The sequence below is a fragment of the Podarcis liolepis genome (assembly GCF_965112155.1).
Source record: "Podarcis liolepis genome assembly, chromosome: 6".
In the NCBI taxonomy this organism is placed as follows: Eukaryota; Metazoa; Chordata; class Lepidosauria; order Squamata; family Lacertidae; genus Podarcis; species Podarcis liolepis.
Genome location: NC_139559.1, coordinates 52,192,442 through 52,214,390, shown reverse-complemented (window position 1 = coordinate 52,214,390; position 21,949 = coordinate 52,192,442). Strand labels below are relative to the sequence as shown.

The 21,949-nt window shown below is 46.1% G+C and overlaps 1 protein-coding gene across 2 annotated transcripts; it reads right to left on the bottom strand.

The window, feature by feature from the left end:
• Positions 1–2,469: 2,469 nt before the first annotated feature.
• Positions 2,470–17,947, bottom strand: LOC310709678 (uncharacterized protein). Of its 2 annotated transcripts, none has more exons than XM_083509683.1 (3): positions 17,711–17,947; positions 4,736–7,438; positions 2,470–4,158 (listed from the first exon to the last, which is right to left on the bottom strand). In XM_083509683.1, exons 1-2 carry the CDS (start codon positions 17,727–17,729, stop codon positions 6,198–6,200), a joined length of 1,260 nt encoding a protein of 419 aa, XP_083365809.1. In that variant the 5' UTR covers positions 17,730–17,947; the 3' UTR covers positions 2,470–4,158; positions 4,736–6,197. The 2 variants fall into 2 exon arrangements, with proteins under 2 accessions (XP_083365809.1, XP_083365808.1); XM_083509682.1 differs by lacking the exon at positions 17,711–17,947 and adding an exon at positions 8,263–8,506.
• Positions 17,948–21,949: the final 4,002 nt, after the last annotated feature.

Below are 21,949 nucleotides of genomic sequence, written 5' to 3'. Positions count from 1 at the left end.
TTGCAGGATCGCCTTGCCCTATATATGCCCACTTGAGTGCTTTGCTCTGCAGAACTGGCACTGCTACATCTGCCATACAGTACTGTACTCATTCTCTAAGAAACCGATCTTTTAGTGTGGCGCTTTGGAACTCCCTTCCTATTGACACTTTCACTGTCCTCTTTCCAATGCCTCCTTAAAACATTTTTGTTTAGGCAAGCTTATGCAGACGTGTAGAAGTTACACGTGTTTTCATTGTTGTTTAGTTTTTGCTGCTTTAAAGTAGTTTTTGAACATTTTTAAAGACCAGCTTTTAACTTAAATTTTTAATTATTTTTTTGTAAACTCACTTGATGTTTTATGACAATCAAGCAGTATATGAATTATGTTAAATAAATAAGTAAACAAATGAAAACCTTAAAGACTACTGATGCTTCAAGACACCAGGTATGTCTGTAATGTATATCACATCAATACTACTCCAAGCCATGTGTGCTCTTGTCTGTACAGATCATGCAATCATGTGCTGTGTTCATTCTGGTAAGGTTTCCACAATTCCAAACTGACGCAACCGTCATTGTGAGAAGCTGATCTCCGGGTGCAGCCTTAGGCACTCATCACACTTTACAGGATGAGCATGTGTCTATGTGTATAAAGAACATAGCCACATAAATAGGTGTGCATTGCCAGTGCATTGCTGTGACCTTGGCTTTTCTGGATCTCCATTAATGAGTGACCAGGGTTTCAGCCAAAGAATGTTAATGTTCCTTAATGTGTTCCTTATGGTTTCAGCACTAAAGGCATTTTTGTTTTGATGAAAAAATTTTTTTGGGGGGACCATAATAAAATAATAGCAGAAAGGGAAGACACAGCGGATCTGATCACAGTTCCTCCCTCATCCCCACCTCACTCACTGGACATCTACAAAAGGGCTGTGGATTAACCTGCATCAGACAGCCTGGTGCCAGAAACAGAGAACAGGAGTGAGCAAGGAGCATTAGCTCAGAAACACCTGCCTGCAGGAGACCTACATCATTGTTCATTGATTCCCATTTCACACCCTGTCATAGTAACTTGTTGCTAACAGTTGTCTCTGAAGAATGGATGAAATATATCCTCTGTGAAAATTCCCCTGGGAAACATAGCTGGACTTTACACAGATAATGAATTTACAGCTCCGCGGTGTCATAAAGAAGTAATTTATCCCACGGGGATGTAGGCTTGGATGGCAATGGTTATTGCTGCTTGTAAATCCATCCTTCAAGAGAGCTTTCTCATTTGCTTTAGGGAAGGGTCATAGTTCAGTAGCAGAGTTGAGGCAGAAGGTCCCAAGGTTCAATCCACAGCATCTCCAGGTAGGGCTGCAATTGTTCCTTTCCTGAAACCATGGAAAGCCACTGCCAGCCAGCATGGACAGTACTGAGCTAGATAGACAAATGGCCTGACTCTGCACAAGGCAGTATTTGTCATAAGCTGAATGTTGCTGATCTAAATCTAATTTATCAGTTCTTCTTCAGGATTAAAGCAAACTCACCTGTTTCCCACCTGTCCCTCTTGTTTCGGAGTTCAGCTATCTGAAGATTGTTGGATAATTTAAGTAATGCCTTTCAAAATTACAATGAATTATTTACCCCAGCCAGTGTGTGTGTGGGGGGGAGTGTAGTAAGAGGAAGCATTAAAGCAGAGCTGACCAAATTACATCCACAAAAGTTGTGACACAATTGTGGTTTGGATTGCATTAGGCTAAGTTGTGGTGGGTGGGTGGTATTGCCTGGTAAAAAGGTAAAGGGACCCCCGACCATTAGATCCAGTCGTGGCCGACTCTGGGGTTGCGGCGCTCATCTCGCTTTATTGGCCAAGGGAGCCGGCGTACAGCTTCCCGGTCATGTGGCCAGCATGACTAAGCCGCTTTTGGCGAACCAGAGCAGCGCACAGAAACACCGTTTACCTTCCCGCCAGAGCGGTACCTATTTATCTACTTGCACTTTGAGGTGCTTTTGAACTGCTAGGTTGGCAGGAGCAGGGACTGAGCAATGGGAGCTCACCCCATCCCGGGGATTCGAACTGCCGACCTTCTGATCGGCAAGTCCTAGGCTCTGTGGTTTAACCCACAGTGCCAACTGCCTGGTAGGACAGAGCATATACCATAGTTGTACATCTTTGATGAAAAGAGCATATTTTGCAGATATAGTAAGTCATTAATGTTGCACCTGCTGAATGTCTGTCTCAATAGACAAATCCCACCCAGTTGTTCCACAGTGCCTCATTCTGAGTAAGGGTGCAGAAAAATGGCTGCAGAAAGAGGAGAAGCCAGCAGCAAGTCTATTACTGCAGCATGGGGGGGAGCAGTATTTAGGAGGAGGAGGTGGGGTGGCAGGGGCATCATTTGCCACCTCAGGTGGCAAAATGTCTTGGGCCATCTCCGTCCATATAACAGCAAGACGAAAGCAAGAAAAAGACACACTTTTGCATCTTTGTTAAACTCTTACAAAAGGTAGAACATAGCCATTTATTCCATGTTATTTACACACACACCCCACATACACTAGTATTCTTTTCTTCTCTTTTTGAAAGGGATGCAGTCCAGAAAGATCATAGATGGAATAGTTTACTGCAAAAGTTAGATCAGGACAAAAATATATGTTAAGTCTTTTACATTCAGTGTATTGTGGTTTATAACGATGGGGAGTTAAGATGCCAGTGTCTCTTTGGGAAGCAGAGCTTTCATCTGTCATATGGAATACATTTATACAGCTGTATATCTTGCTCTTGAGAAAACTGGGAAGCATCGCAACACGGTAGAAAGAGCTTTACAATATCACAATTCAAGGACACAGTCTAACCAGGGAAAAGCACTTGAGGTGGTTGTGGAGCAGGCGTAGTGTAAGGCATGGGGAGAGCCCCAGGGGGCCAGAGAGAGATACGCATTAGACACCTTGCAGGCCTGAGGTGCCTCATCCTCAGCCTAGAACAGGGTTTCCCAAACTTGGGTATCCAGCTGTTTTTGGACTACAATTCCCATCATCCCTGACCACTGGTCCTAGTTAGCTAGGGATGATGGGAGCTGTAGTCCAACAACAGCTGGAGACCCTGGCCTGTTGTTGTTTAGTTGTTTAGTCGTGTCCGACTCTTCGTGACCCCATGGACCAGAGCAGGCCAGGCACTCCTGTCTTCCACTGCCTCCCGTAGTTTTGTCAAACTCATGTTCGCAGCTTCAAGAACACTGTCCAACCATCCCGTCCTCTGTCGTCCCCTTCTCCTTGTGCCCTCTATCTTTCCCAACATCAGGGTCTTTTCCAGGGAGTCTTCTCTTCTCATGAGGTGGCCAAAGTATTGGAGTCTCAGCTTCAGGACCCTGGCCTAGACTCTGACAAAACCTGCTGAGGACATTTTATGCCTTGAGGTACAGTACATTCTCTCTTTCAATTCCACATACACGATTAGATTGCTGGCGACTGAATTTTATCTTAACATTGGTGGCATCTCAGTATCCTCTGCAGCAGCTGATGGGGCAACACCCCTACGAGGAAAGGCGAAGCATTTGAGACGTTTTAGGTGACATGGCAGAAGTTTATGAAATTATACATCATGTGAAGAAAGCAGATAGAAAAATGTTCTTTCTCTGTCGTAACATTAGAACTTAAGGACAGCCAATGAGGCTGAATGTTGGAGTGCAGATAAAAGTGCTTCTTCATGCAGTGCACAGTTAAGCTATGGAATTAGCTACCAAGAGGAGGCAGTGATGGTCACGAACTTAGGTGGCTTCAAGAAAGGATTAGACAAATATATGGAGGACAAGGCTATTGATGGCTAGTAGCCATGATGGTTATGTGCTGCTGTGGCGTTTGCCTCCTAGGTGGGTCATAAGGAAAGGGTTAAAATGAGGGTGATGTGATTGGCCAGTCGAAACTGACTGGAGGAGTTAAGAGTGAGAGTTGGTGTTGTGTGAAAGTCAGTTGAGAGTTGGGAGTTGAAGAAGGAAGAGGGAGGAATAGTCTGTGGGTTGGTCGAGTTGTGTGGTGAGAGAGTGAGAGGAACTGTTAGGTGGAGTCAGATAGTTAGTTGGGATAATCAATTTGAAGTTGTTAGGAACGAATAGGACAGTTAAGGAACTAAGATTAAGAAACTGCCAAGAAAAACTAACTGAAACCATAAGCTTGTTCATGCCTATAAAATAAACTTGATTACAGTGGTGCCCTGCAAGACGAATGCCTCGCAAGACGAAAAACCCGCTAGACGAAAAGCATTTCCGTTTTTAGAAGAAGAAGAAGAAGAAGAAGAAGAAGAAGAAGAAGAAGAAGAAGAGTTTGGATTTGATATCCCGCCTTTCACTCCCTTTCACTCTCAAAGCGGCTAACATTCTCCTTTCCCTTCCTCCCCCACAACAAACACTCTGTGAGGTGAGTGGGGCTGAAAGACTTCAAAGAAGTGTGACTGGCCCAGCAGCTGCATGTGGAGGAGCGGAGACTCGAACCCGGTTCCCCAGATTACGAGATGCGCTTCGCAAGACGAATTTCCCTATGGGCTTGCTTCGCAAAATGAAAAAGTCTTGCGAGTCTTGCGATTTTTTTCGCTCCCCCCCCCTTTTCTAAGCCGCTAAGCCGCTAATAGCCTTTTAGCCGCTAAGCCTTTAATAGCCGCTAAACCGCTAATAGCGCTAATCCGCTAAGCCGCTAATAGGGTTGCTTCGCAAGACAAAAAAACGCTAGATGAAGAGACTCGCGGAACGGATTAATTTCGTCTTGTGAGGCACCACTGTATTTGTTAATGTTACCAACTGACTGGACTCCGTGTGTACCCGTGAGAAACGGGTTGGTGGCAGCGAAGAAAGCAATCACAGTGGTGGCACAGGGTCAATAGACCGTCAAACGTTTGGGGGCCCTGTGTGATCGCCACAGCTGCCTTTATAGTCAGAGGCAGTAATGCTTATGAGAGCAGAAGCCCAGCTTAGGAAGTTTGGCACACACCACACTGTCTACCAACTTCTTGATACTGATCTGTACCCCCAGCATCTGCTACCTGAGGTACTTGCCTTTGTCTGGCAAATGGAAGGGCCGGTGCTGAGAAGGGGAATTCTGCCAGTTGTGGCTTCTCCTGCCAATGGCAGTCCTAAAGGGAAAACATGAAACAAGAACTCTCTGTGTGTGTGAGTTTCATATGTTGATTTCTACTAACCAGCCACTCTAGTTTCATTAACCTCTGTGCCACATAAATTTCTGTGATGCTCAGCTGCTGAATCATAAAAGCAGAAGGGGCCAAAAGACCATCTTTAAAACAAGAGGCAGGACCACCCACCCACCTATCTGTCACCCCAGATCAGGCTACATGTATAGCAAGTTCCATGAGAATAAACAGAAGGAAACGAATGCACTTAACTTAGATCAGAGAAATGTTAATTGGATGTAGTGAAAATATGCTGAAAAAGTTTTTCAATGTTTAGAAGGACGGCAGAAAGAAAGATAGCTATGTGCAGACCTCTCCACTAGATGTCACTCTCCTCCTTGCAGAGGAAACCTGAGCCTTTAAATAACTGGAGGAGATTCCTGGAATGCAGAGCCCATCTATGACTGGTCTTTGACAGGGAAAGAAACTGCAGAGACCAGCTCACACAGCAGAAAAGGACATCAGTGAAGAGTCAGTTTGGAGATTTAGGTGGGAGCTTCAGGCAAAGCCAGGCAGGGATATGTAATACCCCCAAAAATCTAAAAATGCCAAAAAATTCTCTAAATAAAATGGCAAATTAAAAAATAATGGGCACAGCTGTTATCCTGTCCCAGTTTGCAACCTTCATCCCTGCTCATATGGGCTCCCCGCTGCCCCCAAGTCTTGTGTTCCACATCTTATTTCCTGGAAGGAGGCTAGATCATGAGAAATCTTCTCCTCTACTGGAAACTGCAATGCAATTTTTTAAAAAATTAATTCTATCAAAGGGCTAGAAACTGCAGCTCATACTGTCCCTCCATCACACACCCCCCAAACTGGAACTGACCCTAATGCAAATGTTCTTCTAGGCATATTAATAACAACACCTGTGTCATTCCAAAGGCTCAGAAGAAAGAAGAACAAATCCCGCAACACAAAATCATTTACAAGAGAACTCTCATTATTTGTGAAGTTTGCATAATGTTGGGAGCTGGTGGTCCTGCTGCCCCTTTCATAAAATGGATAAGAATTAGCCTATTTTGTGTTCTTATCATACTATGGCTCAACAAGCAGCCTCAGCAAAGGTCAATGTTCTCATATTCCATGTGGTCCGAGTCCTCCAGTTCAATGCCAGGAACCAGGTTGTAATAATCTACCGACTGGTTCATATAGAGCTTTTCACGGTCTGCAGAATCCTTCAGAACGTCTGTCACACTCACTGTCTCGGCTTCAGACTCCCCACCTGTGTAACCCTCCTCTGCAACGGTCGGTTTTTTGGATCCCGACTTATCTCGCTCAAGGCTTTCCCCATTGGCCTTCACCAAGGAATCATCAGAAGCTCCCAGTTTGATCTCCACCTCTTCATAGAGGTCCCTGCTGCTCCCTAGTAGTGCAGCTGAAGGCTTAAGCAAGACCTGGTTCCTCAACAAGATGTTCTTCTCGCTCTCTGCAGCCGATGCCATAGGCAGCTCACATGGGATGTAGCAGCGATGGTCCCCAGGCTCTTTGGAACCGTTCCTCTCCACTGTAGCCAGACGGCATTCCTTCCCGGCGTGAGGATGGTAGCTGGTTTTCTTCTGCCGCTTGCAAAAGCACCAGGTGACCAGAACCAGAATAGCCACCACAGGCAGGCAAACAAAGAGAGCCGTTAGGCTATGGTTCCGGCACACCTCCTGCTTAGGGATATCTCTGAGATTCATGCCATGGTAACGTTCTGGGGTGCTACAAGCCACCTCAACGTTAAATGGTGCAGGTAGGCATTTTTCCAGATCTTCAAGCAAGCTGCAAGTACAGTGCCAGCTGTTGTTGGAGAGACCTAGCGTGAGGAGGGAGGGTTTGAAAATCCCTGAGGGAAGGGAAGACAAGTTATTGAAGGCAAGGTGGACCTCCTGGATTTGGTCAGATGCTTTCAGGAATGACTCAGGCAGCTTCTGGAGTTGGTTGCTCTCCAAATGAATGACACGCAAGCTGGGTGCATTTCTTAGGAAACCATCTGGGAGCAAACTTAGCTGGTTATGGTCTAAGTGTAGAATCTCCAATGTAGAAGAGCCATTCTCTGCGTTGATAATGTCTGATATGCCACAGTTTGATAGGTAGAGCTCCCTCAAACCCGCAGTTCCGGCAAAGATGCTCCAGTCCAAGGAGTTGATTTTAGTCCTGGTGAGATTCAAGCAACACATCTCAGGAGCCAATTTGGTCTGCAGTTCCTGGAAATCAACTTCTGCACTGCAGTTGCACGTCTCTTCCAGCGCTCCTAACACGAGTTCTCTTGCTAAGAGGACCACGCCAAAGAGTATGAGTGTCCACCTCTTCTGACCTATAGCAAAAAGATGACAAGCATCAGTGATTTCTCACAGGTTACAGGCGGGAACTAGATCGGAACATTGTTCTTCCTGGTTCACTCACAGATATAAGACAATAATCTGTGAAGTGCCATTGCCTCTAAATTGGATTCCAGTAGTTGTTCACCAAATTCACAAATAATACATAGGTATTTTTAACACACACACACACACACACACACACAGAGAGAGAGAGAGAGAGAGAGAGAGAGAGAGAGAGAGAAAATATTAATGTGTCTGAGCTAAAATTCATATTATAATGTGAATTAGGTTTTAAAGAACCAGGAATACCATTTTATTTAATGCATTAGCACCCCCTAGGGGAAATGTATGCTTAAACACAGTAAACGTTCAATTAAATTACTAAAAGTTTTAACTGGGCTGGATTTGGGTTCATATGCCCTCTTTGGAAATTTAACCCCTGTCCAGTGAAACCTATACAGTGGTACCTCGGGTTAAGAACTTAATTCATCTGGAGGTCTGTTCTTAACCTGAAACTGTTCTTAACCTGAAGCACCACTTTAGCTAATGGGGCCTCCTGCTGCTGCTGCTGCACCGCCGCTGCACAATTTCTGTTCTCATCCTGAAGCAAAGTTCTTAACCTGAGGTAATATTTCTGGGTTAGCAGAGACTGTAACCTGAAGTGTATGTAACCCGAGGTACCACTGTAATGAGTATCAGCTTCAGCTCACTGCGAAAGGAGCTTAGAGTGGTACATATTCAACTATTCCATTCTTGCAATTATAGCTTATGAAGCAACAACTCCATTACTTCCTAGCATTTCAATGGGAACACACACCTGGAAGCTTCTGGTGGCTGCGTGGGCTGATGACATCACTGGTTTGTGCCCCTGCTGGTCGCTGGAGCTTATTACCATACAAGTGTGGCATCACAGAACAATATTCTTCCTTGAATGTCGATAAGGATCAAGACCCAGAGGCCAAAGGGTTGAGTGCTCTCCTCCTCTTATCAGCAACCAAGGGCTCTGAGGAAGACTGTGCTATACCACTGCACCTGTACTTCACCCCCCCATAGCCTGGTGACCTTAATCACACCACGCTTGTCACTGGGGGCACTGTGGAGTCACAGTGAACAGCATGACTCTCCTCCAAGTGCTAAGTTGCTGGTATGAGAAAGGGCAGCTACTACTGACCAGATTCAGGCAGCAGGATGTCCAAATCTGGGCCTGGATATATATAGCCTGTTGGTTGAGGCTGATAGGAGTACATTTAAACTTCATAATTTACAGCTTTATAACTTGGTTGTTGTTTAGTCGTTTAGTCATGTCCGACTCTTCGTGACCCCATGGACCAGAGCACACCAGGCACTCCTGTCTTCCACTGCTTCCCGCAGTTTGGTCAAACTCATGCTGGTAGCTTCGAGAACATTATCCAACCATCTCGTCCTCTGTCGTCCCCTTCTCCTTGTGCCCTCAATCTTTCCCAACATCAGGGTCTTTTCCAGGGAGTCTTCTCTTCTCCTGAGGTGGCCAAAGTATTGGAGCCTCAGCTTCACGATCTGTCCTTCCAGTGAGCACTTAGGGCTGATTTCCTTAAGAATGGATAGGTTTGATCTTCTTGCAGTCCATGGGACTCTCAAGAGTCTCCTCCAGCACCATAATTCAAAAGCATCAATTCTTCGGTGATCAGCCTTCTTTATGGTCCAGCTCTCACTTCCATACATCACTACTGGGAGAACCATAGCTTTAACAATACGGACCTTTGTTGGCAAGGTGATGTCTCTGCTTTTTAAGATGCTGTCCAGGTTTGTCATTGCTTTTCTTTCTGCAGTGATCATGGAGCCCAAGAAAATAAAATCTCTCACTGCCTTCATTTCTTCCCCTTCTATTTACCAGGAAGTGATGGGACCAGTGGCCATGATCTTAGGTTTTTTTATGTTGAGCTTCAGACCATATTTTGCGCTCTCCTCTTTCACCCTCATTAAAAGGTTCTTTAATTCCTCCTCACTTTCTGCCATCAAGGTTGTGTCATCTGCATATCTGAGGTTGTTGATATTTCTTCCAGCAATCTTAATGCTGACTTGGGATTCATCCAGCCCAGCCTTTCGCATGATGAATTCTGCATACAGTGGTACCTCAGGTTAAGAACTTAACTCATTCTGGAGGTCCATTCTTAACCTGAAACTGTTCTTAACCTGAGGTACCACTTTAGCTCATGGGGCCTCCTGCTGCTGCCACACTGCCGCTACACATTTTCTGTTCTCATCCTGATGCAAAGTTCTTAAACCGAGGTACTATTTTTGGGTTAGTGGAGTCTGTAATCTGAAGTGTCTGTAACCCAAGGTACCACTGTATATAATTCCGATTTGCAGGAAGTCACTCCTTTAGTATAGCAACACCTGTCCTCTGGAACTACTGACACTAGGCAGGCACCCCTTCACTATACTGTTTTAGATGCTTGCTAAAAACTCATCTGTTCCAGCAAACCTATCCATACACATAATTTAGTGCTTTCATTGGCCATCAATCACTGACTCGAACACCTAGCCCAAGAAAGAGACATTTGCAACTGTTTAGTATTATAATCCTCTGAATCGAAGGAGGCTTCCTTCAGGAGTGGTCTTGCATATTCTTCCTTCCTGGCAGCTGGAACCATTTCCTGTGCTAGGAAGGCATTTATAATCTCCTGAACCTAGTCCCTTTCCAGTAGCTGCAAAAAGCCATGAAACGCAAAGGTTGAACACACAAGTGCTAGGCTGGGTCTACTGTACCTAAGACTAGCATTGACTACCACCCTAAATGTTGTTGGGCTCCAACTCCCTTCAGCCCCTGCCAGCATGGCCAATGGTCAGGGATGGTGGCAGCTGTAGTCCAGCAATATCTGGAATGCCACACATTCTCCTCTCCTTCTTTAAGGAAGTCAGGAAGAAGGATCTAAGTAATTGTGTTCCCTCTAAGTTTGCCCCACTGATCTTCAGTGCAGAGCCAACCACTCCCTGCCACTTGTATTGAGGTGTCTCCCTCAGCCCTTCCTGTGTTGGTTACCTAGGCACTCTCATACACTGATAGGGTTTCTGAAGCAACCAGATCAAATGCAAACAAAGAATTGCCTCCAAATCCCTTGCAAACAGTGATTAGCTCCATTTTTGCTGTTAACACAGCTCAGAGAAGTAATCACACTCTTGCCATGGTGGCCTTTAGACATTATATCAGCACCACGGGAGGCATTTTTCAAGGAGTGAGCGAGCCCTTAGTACAGATATTACTCACCACAGCCTGGGCAGGGCTGAGCATGAAGACCTTTCCTTGGAATTGTTACCTGTCCTCCCAGAAGAAGTTTTGATTCTGTGATGTGGGGAAAGCCGCAAACTAGCCCCATCCATGTGGTCCGGGGTTTCAAATGGTACTGCCCCACTGTGGGATGAACCCATTGACAAAAACAGCTCCCAAACCAGTGTTAGAAACTGAGATATGAAAGCTAGGAGCTAAATGGCACCTTAAACCTAGGTTATAGGAGCAACAACGGAATGTCTAGCCGCACTTTTTTATAACAAGAATACGAAGCTGAAAATGAATGAACTGCGGCTAAAAATCTTGTGTTCATTTTTCACATGGTCTAGTCCTCATCTGAAGACTGCAGAAAACAAAGCCATGCTGCCATGCTTCCCAAACTAATATTCTTAAGAGGGTCCCTTCTGCAATCTTCAGAGAGTGGCTGGAAGTGGGGAGGCAGAAAAAGGTCCTCTTTTCCTTCCACTCTGCAGACAAGCCCTGGATTAACCTTTACCCTCTTTCCTTCATATAAATATATCTTTTTGGCACCACAATTAACACATATTAAAGGCCTATACAGCTGATGGCAGAGACACCCACCTTGAGTGTCCAGTTTGCAAACCTTAGGTTTAAGGGTCCTTCAATGATCCTCCTCCAAAATTTGATTTTAAACATCACTGTGAGAGTCTGAGGTAGATAACACTTTAACATGCACTACTTAAACCATCGTAACTAACTGGCTAGTATATTTCAAATTAAAAGCACATCATACATTAAAAGTACATTAAACAAGGCAACTAAAACCTAAACAAAACATGCTGGGTTTAAAAGAAAAGAAAAGAAAGTTTTCAGGTCCCCAATCCATGCACGTTTTACTTGGGAGGAAGCCCCATTGAACTTGATTGGGACTTACACCTGAGTAACAGTGGCAATTTTAATCTGAAATCTTAGATGCAGTACTGCGCCTAAGAGCTCAGAAACTGTTCATGTTCATTAAATTCCCTGTCGCAAAATGCGCCTAGAACAATGGGAGTTTCGAACGCTGTCCCAAACTGCTGTGATAACATTTCTCTCAGTCTAGCGTACCTCACAGGGTTGTTCTGAGGATAAAATTGGGAGTGGGAGAACCATCTATACCACTTTGTGCTCCTTGGAGAAGAGGTAGGCTCAAAATGTAATAAATAAATAAAATTAATAAAAAGTTTCTCTGGAATGCAATATGGAGCACCTTAAAAGGTTAGTGCATAGGTCAAGTAATATAATAGGCAGGCTGGTTTTCATGGGACCAGAAGGATCCACTGAAAGGATCCACTCTAATAGGCAAAGGTTAGGCAGACAGCACATAGTTCAGGGGAAGTGAACCCAATGCGATCTCACTGAGTGCTTGACGCATTTTAAGGGCATCTGAAGCTGCTTCTAATAAACATTTCACAAGGGGAGAGGAAAGCTGGCTGCAGAGAAACCCTTCTGCAGTGATGCCATCAGGGTAGGGCTTTGGGGCTGATGCCCGGGGCTCCACTCCGCAGAAGGAGCAAGAGGTTCCCCCAAACACAGAAGGGCTGTCTTGTTACATTTTGAAGCGAGCAAAGTCATAATAATTTTAAAAGGGCATTCCCAGAAGTCCAGAGTCTAAAACAAATTGCTAGAGTGCACTACTTCCTCTCTGTCAGTCATGTAGTGACCTTCTGATGGTATGGAAAAAAGGAAACCAGAATGATTGGAACTGTGTTTCTGAAGCTTTTGTAACCTGGAATAGGGTGTTTGGGTTTTTCTATGGATTAGAACAGAAAGCACAATTTACCCTTGCACTCAAGAGAGATGCTCTAATGGTAGCCAAGAGGCTGATATTGATGAACTGGAAGAATAAAGATTGGATTGATATGATAACACTTGCAACCTACGAACGGACTGCTTACAGACATAGACTCTGCTTGGATAAGTATGACAATATTTGGAACAAATTTATACAAAATGTAGTAGACTATTAATATTTCTATTAGGATAATATCAAATTTATAAAAGAATGTATGGGTTAGGGTATTTTTTGTACTGTATATATTCATATAATGTATTTTCCCCTTTACACAGTTCTGTGTTTTGTTTCTTTCCCTTTTTCTTCTTCTATTTGTATCACTTTACTGCTTTATATTTGATTTTTTCCCAATAAAATATGAATTAATTAAAGACACACAGAGAGAGAGATTTTGTTGGTCTGCTCCCAGAACGATGGGCAGGCATCCTTGCAACTAATGATCAATATTGCCCGCAACTCTGTCCACTCTTCCCCTTTACTCAAGGGTTCAGGATGAGGCCAGGCTTCCTGGGCAATGGTGATGTTTCTGGAATTCTCTCATGCCTGTCAGGGGACTCATTCCCTTGGAAAGATGCCACTGCCCATGTATGGGCAGAAAGAGGGAGGATCAATGCTGCTTGGGGCCTCTGTGTTTCAACAGGCAGAGAGTGGTGGATGAATCCAAAACACTGGCTTAACTTTTTTAAGGCATGTCTTGGCACACAGTTTGGAAATCCCTGGACTAGAATGTACCATGTAGAAACTCTTGCTAGTAGATTCCAGGGGCGGGGAGGCACAACCTCAAACTGGTGCTCATATATATATCATGTATTTACAACATTTATCTGCTGTAACTGGATGCCATTTCACTTATATAAATAAATGACTTCAGTCCCAAATATCTGAAAGACAGTCTCCTTCCTTGCAGCACCTCTTGGGTGTTAAGGTCCTTCACCCTCAGAAGCTCAGGCATGGGGTTGACCCATGAGAGAGAGTTCTCTGTGGCTGCCCCTACATTGTGGAGTTCAGTCCCCACAGAGGTGTGTCTGGCACTTTCATTGTACAGCTTTCATCCTATGCTGAAGATGCGCACCTCTTAACCCTTGCCTTTGACACTTGAGAGATATAAATAAATTTAGGACCCACTCTAGTTGCAATTGTAATTTGTTTTAAGGTGTTTTTAAAGTTGTATTTTACATTGTTCTGATGTGGGACAGCTTAATTCTGAGCTTTTAAGACCTCAGACCTAGATTTCTAAAAGCTAAATTGCTTCTTATTTGTCTCTCTTGACAACCTCCCATCTTATAGCCAAGCCAGCCACTACTTGTGTTTCTACAATGTTATGCTTCTGCCATTGTGTGTAATCGGAAGCTGTGGTGCTTTGGAACCCGTTCAGGAGACATTGATTTTATCTAGGCAGTGCTGGAACAATTAAAATACCTTGGGCCGGAATAGGGTCCCTCCCTGGACTCTTCCTGAGCAACGATGTCAGCTTTTCCTCCCCAGGCTATTGTCCTTAAAGGTCCAGGGACCATTCCCAACTCGTAAAGCAGCTTATTAAAATTAGTGCCCGATTCCCTGAGAAATGTAAAAGCGGCAAAGAGCAGCAGCTGTACCTCTGTTGGTGTGAACAGAAACCTGCACTATTTTGGCCAGGAGCAAAATTGTTTTTTTCCAGAAGGGTCATGATTAAACTGTAGATTTGTATTTGTCATGGAATCATAGGATGTAAATTAGTACAGTACTAATGAGTTTCCCAAAAAATTGAGACAAATCCGTGGTAGTCAGGCCAAAACAATATCTGTTAAGGTACAATTTTGTGGGAGGGACGCAGACCCGAAATTTTCTAGCTGCTAAAATCATATGCTTGACAATGGATGGCTTGCTTCACAAATGTGCTTTTGTTGTACCATTTCCTTTGAAGCATCTGACTCAGGCTGCTGTTAGGCACAGGATATTAGATTAGATCCATAGCATTCACAAGGCAGTCTGTGATCCCTTTGTTTACAGCCTCTGGGCCGGCCCTAACATTATGCCAATTGAGGCGGTTGCCTCGAGCAGTGGATACTGGATGGTGGCGGCAGCAACCATCCTCCTTGAGCTGGCAGAAGTAAGATCCCAGTAGTAGGAATGCTTGCTGTGTCCCCTAGGCTCCTTCTCCCAATGTGTCACAGACAGCACAACTGTGAGCAGGCAAAGAGGTGCTACCCAGCCCAGGCCATGAACTCCCACAGGCATCACACACTCCAATCATGTGATATGTATTGGTGCAGCTGCTGCAACACAGCATTACTTTCTGCAGGTAGCATATAGGTATCAAGCAGAGTGGGAGTAAGGTGCTGGAGGACAGAGCTGTGTGTGTGTCATGCAACCTGGCCTGCACCCCATTAGAACATAAGAAAAGCCCTGCTGGATCAAACCAAAGCCCCATCTAGTCCAACATTCTGTTCTCAACATGGTCAACATGTTGATGCCCACAGGAAGCCCACAGGCAATATGTGAGCATGACAACACTCGCCCTACCCACTAATCTAGCCTGCTAGTGAGAGATGCTGCCCCATCAAAAGCATTGAAGCAGGATTCAGTTGCTAGTCTAATCCGCATCTGTGTGTGCAACTGAGGAGGAGGGAATATTGTCCTTTGCCCCAGGCAGCAAAATTATTGGGTCAACTATGAGTTTTATTCTTCTTACCCCATTTCCCATACCTGGTCCAGGTAGCTCTCTCAGGTGGTGAGTGCACATCTCTCTCCCGCTTCCTTTTCTAGCATAACATGCACATAGAAAGCTGAATCATATATCCCTGGTAGGGAAGTTAATGAGCTTCAAAGTAAGGCAGAATGCATTGACCCTCTCCCTGCTTAGGGAGGTCATGAGTTCTCCGTTTCCATGTTATTCTGAAAGCACAAAATCCAGGTATGCAGCTGACTCACAGGCACACTCTCACCATTTCCTGCATTGTGAAATGCTGCCCTAAGGTGGCCACTTCCCATCGCTAGACCTCTGTTTACAGCCTTGTTACCAGGGTAAAATAGCTCTCTTGCGGGCAGAAACAAATGGCCAGAATGCTCACGGGTGCTGGGCATTGCACCGCTCCACAGTGCAGGTGAAAGACTGCCTATTTTAATACTCCCCATGTACACTAGACCACAGTTGTCTGCCTGCAAGGAGTGGGATGTAGCATCTCATTTGCCTCTGAACAGTGATTCAGAATTTATCGTCACCACATACTTCTTGCTCAGACATCCTAGCAATGGCTCTAATGTTCTTTTCTGCCTAACCCGTCAGGCAAGCTACCCTGCTTGCCCTACCCTGCTCCACACCTTACACCCAGGTCTGCATTGTGATATCTTGCAGTAGGATGCCTATATCCCACACTGTAACCCTGTGAGAGACACTGCTCTTTTCACCTGCTCCCTTCTCATGGGCAGCCCCTCCACAGTCTCACATGCTACATTGGGCCAGGATAGACAAATGATGTGTTGCGTCCATGCTGTGCGACTTGCACAAGTGACGCGAGGACGTCGCACAACGTGCACACACGGTGTGTGCACGGTTGACATGGAATTTTGAGGTGGCTCAGCCTCTACTTGAAAATGTGGGGGGGCCTCGGCCTCCGGCCCCCTCAGATGGCGCCCCTGCTCCCTGCACACCACAATTCCATGTACAGAAGTTGACGGGACAGGTTCTTGAATCTTACTTCAACATTTGTGACAAGGCAGCATCCTCCACCACACGAGGGCAGGCACCTGTAGCACACACAGCTCCACCCTCCAATACCTGCTTGCCGCCCCTGAGCATTTGCCACCTGAGGCAGCTGCTTCACTTTGCCTAATGTTAGGACTGGCTCTGGGACCAGCTCTGGCTATTCCTTCCCCAGCTCTTCTTCAAAGGAGGAGTAGAACTTTGGGGTGCTGACACACTGGTGCCGCCACTGTACGCTGAATGTTTCCCCAGTAACCAATTCTGTGCCAGGGGAAGTATGTAAACCTGGAGAGAAAGCAGCTGCCTCAGGGGAATTGCCTGGTGTGTAACAATTATACCAGCACAGGCATTGCTCTGCGCAGTGCACCCTTGGTGCCCTTTAGTGAAGTTTACTATTTGCTTGGTTACAAAAATATAGCAAACAAGCTATCAAGCCTTTACAGAGCCACCCATTCCTTTCCCAGGGACTGCTGCCCCCTAGAGTCCTGGGGGTGCAAGTGACTCGGAGAGAAGGGCAATTGAGGAACTGTGGGAAACCCGGCCGAAAAGATGGAAAGCGATACCCTCCCTTGGACCTGCTTCGCGCCGCCAGCCAGTGGCGATGAGAGAAACGTTTCATTTCTCCCCCAGAAGAGCTAAATGCTGCCCTGATGCTCACGCACTTTCACCCACGAGAATACGGTCCAGCACGAGGTATCTTTTTACCTTCTTTTGTTACGTCCAGCGGCACACAAAATACTCTGAAGAGCAGTCCTATCCCCCCACCCCACCTGTTTTTGAAAAGGGTGAAGTCTCTCCCCCCTCCCCTTCATGTTTGGCTGAAAAGAGGAGAAACGGATACTCAGGGCCCTTTGACTGCGGGGCAAACCAGGGAGGCAAGAAAGCGGATTTTCCTCCTCAGTGGCCGCCTCTCCCCCCCCCCGCTCGCCTGGATCAGACTTGGAACAATGAGGCCCCTGTTTCTTTAAGACTCGCCGGCCGAAACTCCGCGTTCTTCTCCCTCAAAATAACTTGACCAGAGGGGGGCCTGGTCTCCCGGGATACAAGGTCAGAAACAGAGGGCATCTTCTCTCTGCTTCATGGCAAACCACCTCGGGCCGAGCCAGGAAATGGCAGGGAGACCCTCGTCGCCGTCCCAGATTGCTTCCCCCTTGACAGATCAGCTTAGCGCTCCTGGGAACAACGCAGCTCGCTTTTCCCACACAGGCGAGCAGGGCAGCTGCGCGCGATCCCCACCCCCAAACTCTTAGGGTGTAGTGGGGATTAGACGAGGGCTCCCCCTATAGATGGGTGGAGATACAACCTGACCCCCCCCCCCGCCTCGCCCCAAAGTCTCATTGACCCACTGATTCATTGATCCAATATCTCGGCTGCGCTGGACAGACGCTCGTAAGGGAGCAAAAAACGCAAGAGGGCGCTCTCGGGCGGGAGGGGTAAGGGGAACCCTAGGCGAACCCCACCCGCCTCGCCCAGGGCGGTGAGGGTGGCGCGCCCAGCCCTGCAGATGTCCCAAGACTCACCTGCCCCGTCCCGTCCCATTCTCTGGGCGCGTTGCGGGGAGCCTCTCTCAAGGCTCTTCCATACCTCGGGCGCTCCGGGCTGCCTGGCGGTGCGCGATCTCTGCCGCCGGGCAGCACTTGGCTCTGCCTTCTTCCCCGGGGCGTGGCCCCCGCGGAACTGTTGCAAACGGCGCCTCGCCTGGGCTAGAAGCAAGCCGGCAGGCGCCTCAACGCCACGATCCGCTCACCCAGCACACTGGAATTTCAGGGCAGCTGCGCGCATCTAAAAGCCAGGACAAACCTCTTTCCCGCACCTTGCATTTGGGCTCTGCTGAGAGAAATGTTGCGTGGTTTTCTTGGCGCCCTGGCAGCCTGGCCTCTGTTCTTTACCCAGGCTACGAAATCCACCTTGTGATCACCTGCTGAAGAGTTCTGTGCAACTGGGAAGTTTGCACCAAGAGAAATTGATCCAATAGAACCTTCATCTTTTTTATATATATTTTAGATTCATGTTAGATATTCAAACGAATATTAATGTATGTATCATGTTTACAGCTCCAGCTTTCAGGGTGTGGTTTTGTATTACTATCATCATCAGTAATAATATTTGCATTCCCATTGTCTATTGTCTGCTTGACAACTTGGTATGTTCACCAGGATACCTCAAGCCACTTACAGTATCTGGTCAAAATGATATATACAGTTGCCTATAAAGGCTTATCTCATTATGAAACCAGAGCAGTACCCACCAGAGAATTTACTGAGCTAGCCTCACGGGAATAAATGGAAGCAGTACAGCCAAAGCATTCACTTCAGAACTTGCTTGTGGGGACTAGATCCTTTGCCTCTAAGGGAATGCGCCTTTGGGAACCAGGACATTGAACTGGAGATTTAGAACAAGGATGGAGAAATTATGGTCCTCAAGGTGTTGTTGGACTCCTAACACTGGAGAGCTATTGATACTCAGTGTGGTCTGTACAAGGCTAGAGAGATCGTTTTTAACCCTTTGGCATTCTATTATACATCTGACATACATGGGAGGAAGGTGCATGGAAATAAATTAAACTTCCAAGTGAGCAGAGGGGGCGAAGGTGGGGGCCTGTCTGAGTCAGTGATTTCAGAGGCCATTTGTCTGCCCTGATGCCAGGATGTTTGTCCAGCCAGTGCAGCAGGAACATAGACACCCCATGGCTTATGGCCTCGAAAGCATGCACAATTCAAGCCCCTTTCCAATGATCCACCACCTAGCCTGGTTTTACTGATTTATTAATTCTGAATCCCACACTGCAACATTAACCAGGGAGAAGCAATTTTGTTACAGTTTAACTCTGGGTGCTTTGCTTTACCCCCACCCCACCCCCTGTTAATCACCTTTTGCACACAGCTCCTTTTCTCTGCTAGCCCTTTTCCTTTACACAGGAATACTCTTTTCTCTCTGCACTCAGAGCCAAATGCACTCTTTCCCCTCTTTGCACAAGATCTGCATCCTTCCCTCACTTGTGCTACTATTATTCTCTTTCCCCATCTGCAGTTCTCATGACTTCCCCATTCACAGAACTTGCTGCTTTCCCAGACACGTCAAATATACATCCTCTTTCTTCCCGCCACTGCAAATAAATCACACCTTCTGCTCCTCATTGCACCTCATAGTACTACAGCAAATACCCCACCTCTATGTCACCCAACTTTTCTCCTTCTCCAGCCCCAGGCCTCTCTACATCCTTATCTCTAAGCTTCTGTATTTGGTTTCTCTGAGGGCACAGCCCACAGGTCTTTTGCTCTTCCAGCAACCCACATGTTAAGGGAGATGCAAGGTGGCCATGTCGTGTGGCTGGCTCCTGTAACAGACGGGCAAGGTAAAGTTAAAGGGACCCCTGACCATTAGGTCCTGTCGTGACCGACTCTGGGGTTGCAGTGCTCATCTTGCTTTATTGGCCGAGTGAGCCGGCATACAGCTTCCGGGTCATGTGGCCAGCATGACTAAGCCGCTTCTGGTGAACCAGAGCAGCGCATGGAAATGCCGTTTACCTTCCCGCCGGAGTGGTACCTATTTATCTACTTGCACTTTGATGTGCTTTCAAACTGCTAGATTGGCAGGAGCAGGGACCGAGCAACGGGAGCTCACCCCATCGCAGGGATTCGAACTGCCGACCTTCTGATCGACAAGTCCTAGGCTCCGTGGTTTAACCCACAGCGCCACCTGCTGCACCTGCTTGAATCCCTTCTGGAAGCAGGTATATCAGCATTTGCCAATGTAGCAGGGGTGGGTGGGGTGTTCCAAAACTTTGCTTTCCAGGCAGTTGCTGGAAATCTGGCTTTTGTCACTCCCTTCATGACAATACTCCTCCCTGCTGCCTCTGCAATGCATCTTCCTGCTCATCAATGGTCCTTCATCAAACTGGAGGGAGGATTTGAGTGGGTCAGTTTTGTTAGCTCAACCTCACAGTAAACAATACTCGGCTTTAGAATTACAAGCGTAAAGCGGATTATTAATATAAGCAAATTAACACTGGGGTTCCCCTTCTTGCCCAACCAAAAGAGGTAGAAACAATCCTCCTTGTATGCACTGATGTGCTGATTAATTGGCCCCTTGGGCCTGGGTAGTAACTCTTACTACCCAGGGAGAAACCCAGGCTAGTGCTTTAACTGCGAAACATGCAGGCACCTGGGGGAGCATGAACTGACTGGCTGATTAATTGGCCACTAGGGCCTCTCAGCAGCTCTAGCAATGCATATCTGCTCTGGAAAAGTCTATTTGGATATTCTTACCCAGTTCCATTTTAGTTTTGTGCCTTGAGATTTGGGTCATCTGTCAGAAGAACCAGGTGACACAAATCCAAAAGCGCAAAATTTGGAGCAAACCTACACAATTTGTGTAAAGAATGATTGATTGAAACATTTGACTCCAATGTTGACTCCAACATTTCTCCAATGAAAATAGGGACATTCTAAGGAAAAGTGGGACATTTTGGGATCAAATCAGAAACTGGGACAGCTTCTCTAAATCAGGGACATCCACTTGGAGGGTCTGAACCTGCATCGCTTGGCATCTTTTCGCTTTAATTCCAAGACTGAGTAAGAGTTATGTGTAATCCAAAAGCTTGCTTCCATCATGTTTTCACAACCGGTTGTTTTAAAACTATATAATTGCATTTTGTGTGTGAGTGCTATGTGGGGTTGATCCAGCTACCAAACACTCTGATCCTCTCAATCCTCAGTTTGAGCCTTGGGTTTATGAGACTGCTGAGAGATCACTGGTGCTTCATCACAATTTTTATGTTCGGTATACGTCAAATGAAGGCTGGCAGTTCAAAATTTTAAGCCATCTTCCTGATCTTGCCATGATCAGTTGCAAAATTTGCATTGAACATAACAGGGTGACAACTTCTCTTCTACAATATCAGTTTTATCCCACAATCAGAAGTCTTTTATCTACTGAATGAATTATGATGGGACCATCCAGCAAAGGAATATTAAGCACTCTATTTAGATCAGCCAGCAGAAGAGACTGACTGTATCTAAACAGATCCAGAAACAAAGAGAAGTGTACACCAGCACCCTGTGAACAATACAAGTCTCATAGCAACAGGCACAACAGTATTCTGGCCCCAGGGACTTTTCAGGGGGAAAACCAAAAAAGTGGTGTGCAGAAAAAGGGAAACAAGCCCAGAGGAACTTCCCCTTTCAGGATGTGACAGAGGAAATAGCTGTTAGGTAGTGACAGACAATTCCTGGATGGGAACTTAAGAAACATTCTGAGATGGAAGCACTTGCTGCAAGTGGCATTGGAATCTTTCCTGGAGGAATTACTGATGGGTGAAGTGGGAACCTGGAATATGATGAGGCTGAGAGTTGTGAGTCTGTCCCACAGGTGTGTCAGTGACCTAGAGATACAGAACTGTTTGCAAGTCATCCCAACAGTGCAAATGACTGAGGCAGCAACACACAATGTACCTTTAAAGAAGCAAGCACCACATCTTCATACCTAATGCCCAATGAAGTCTTAGGATGCTTTCCTGGCGTCTTCATCACTGCATTTCCAAAGGGGCCAATCTGCTCACCCAAATTATGTGTTCTTTATCCTTCTAGCATGAATCAAGAGGAGCAAGAGGGTCTGAATTTTTATCTTGGAAGTTGGTAGCTCTGTAGATTATAATTTCTTCTGTCCTAGTTGAGATAATCCACTCCTGGAGCACTGCACCTTCCATTTCTCTATTCTTCATCTCAACACCACCGGCTTCTTGTCTCAGTGTTTTAGGC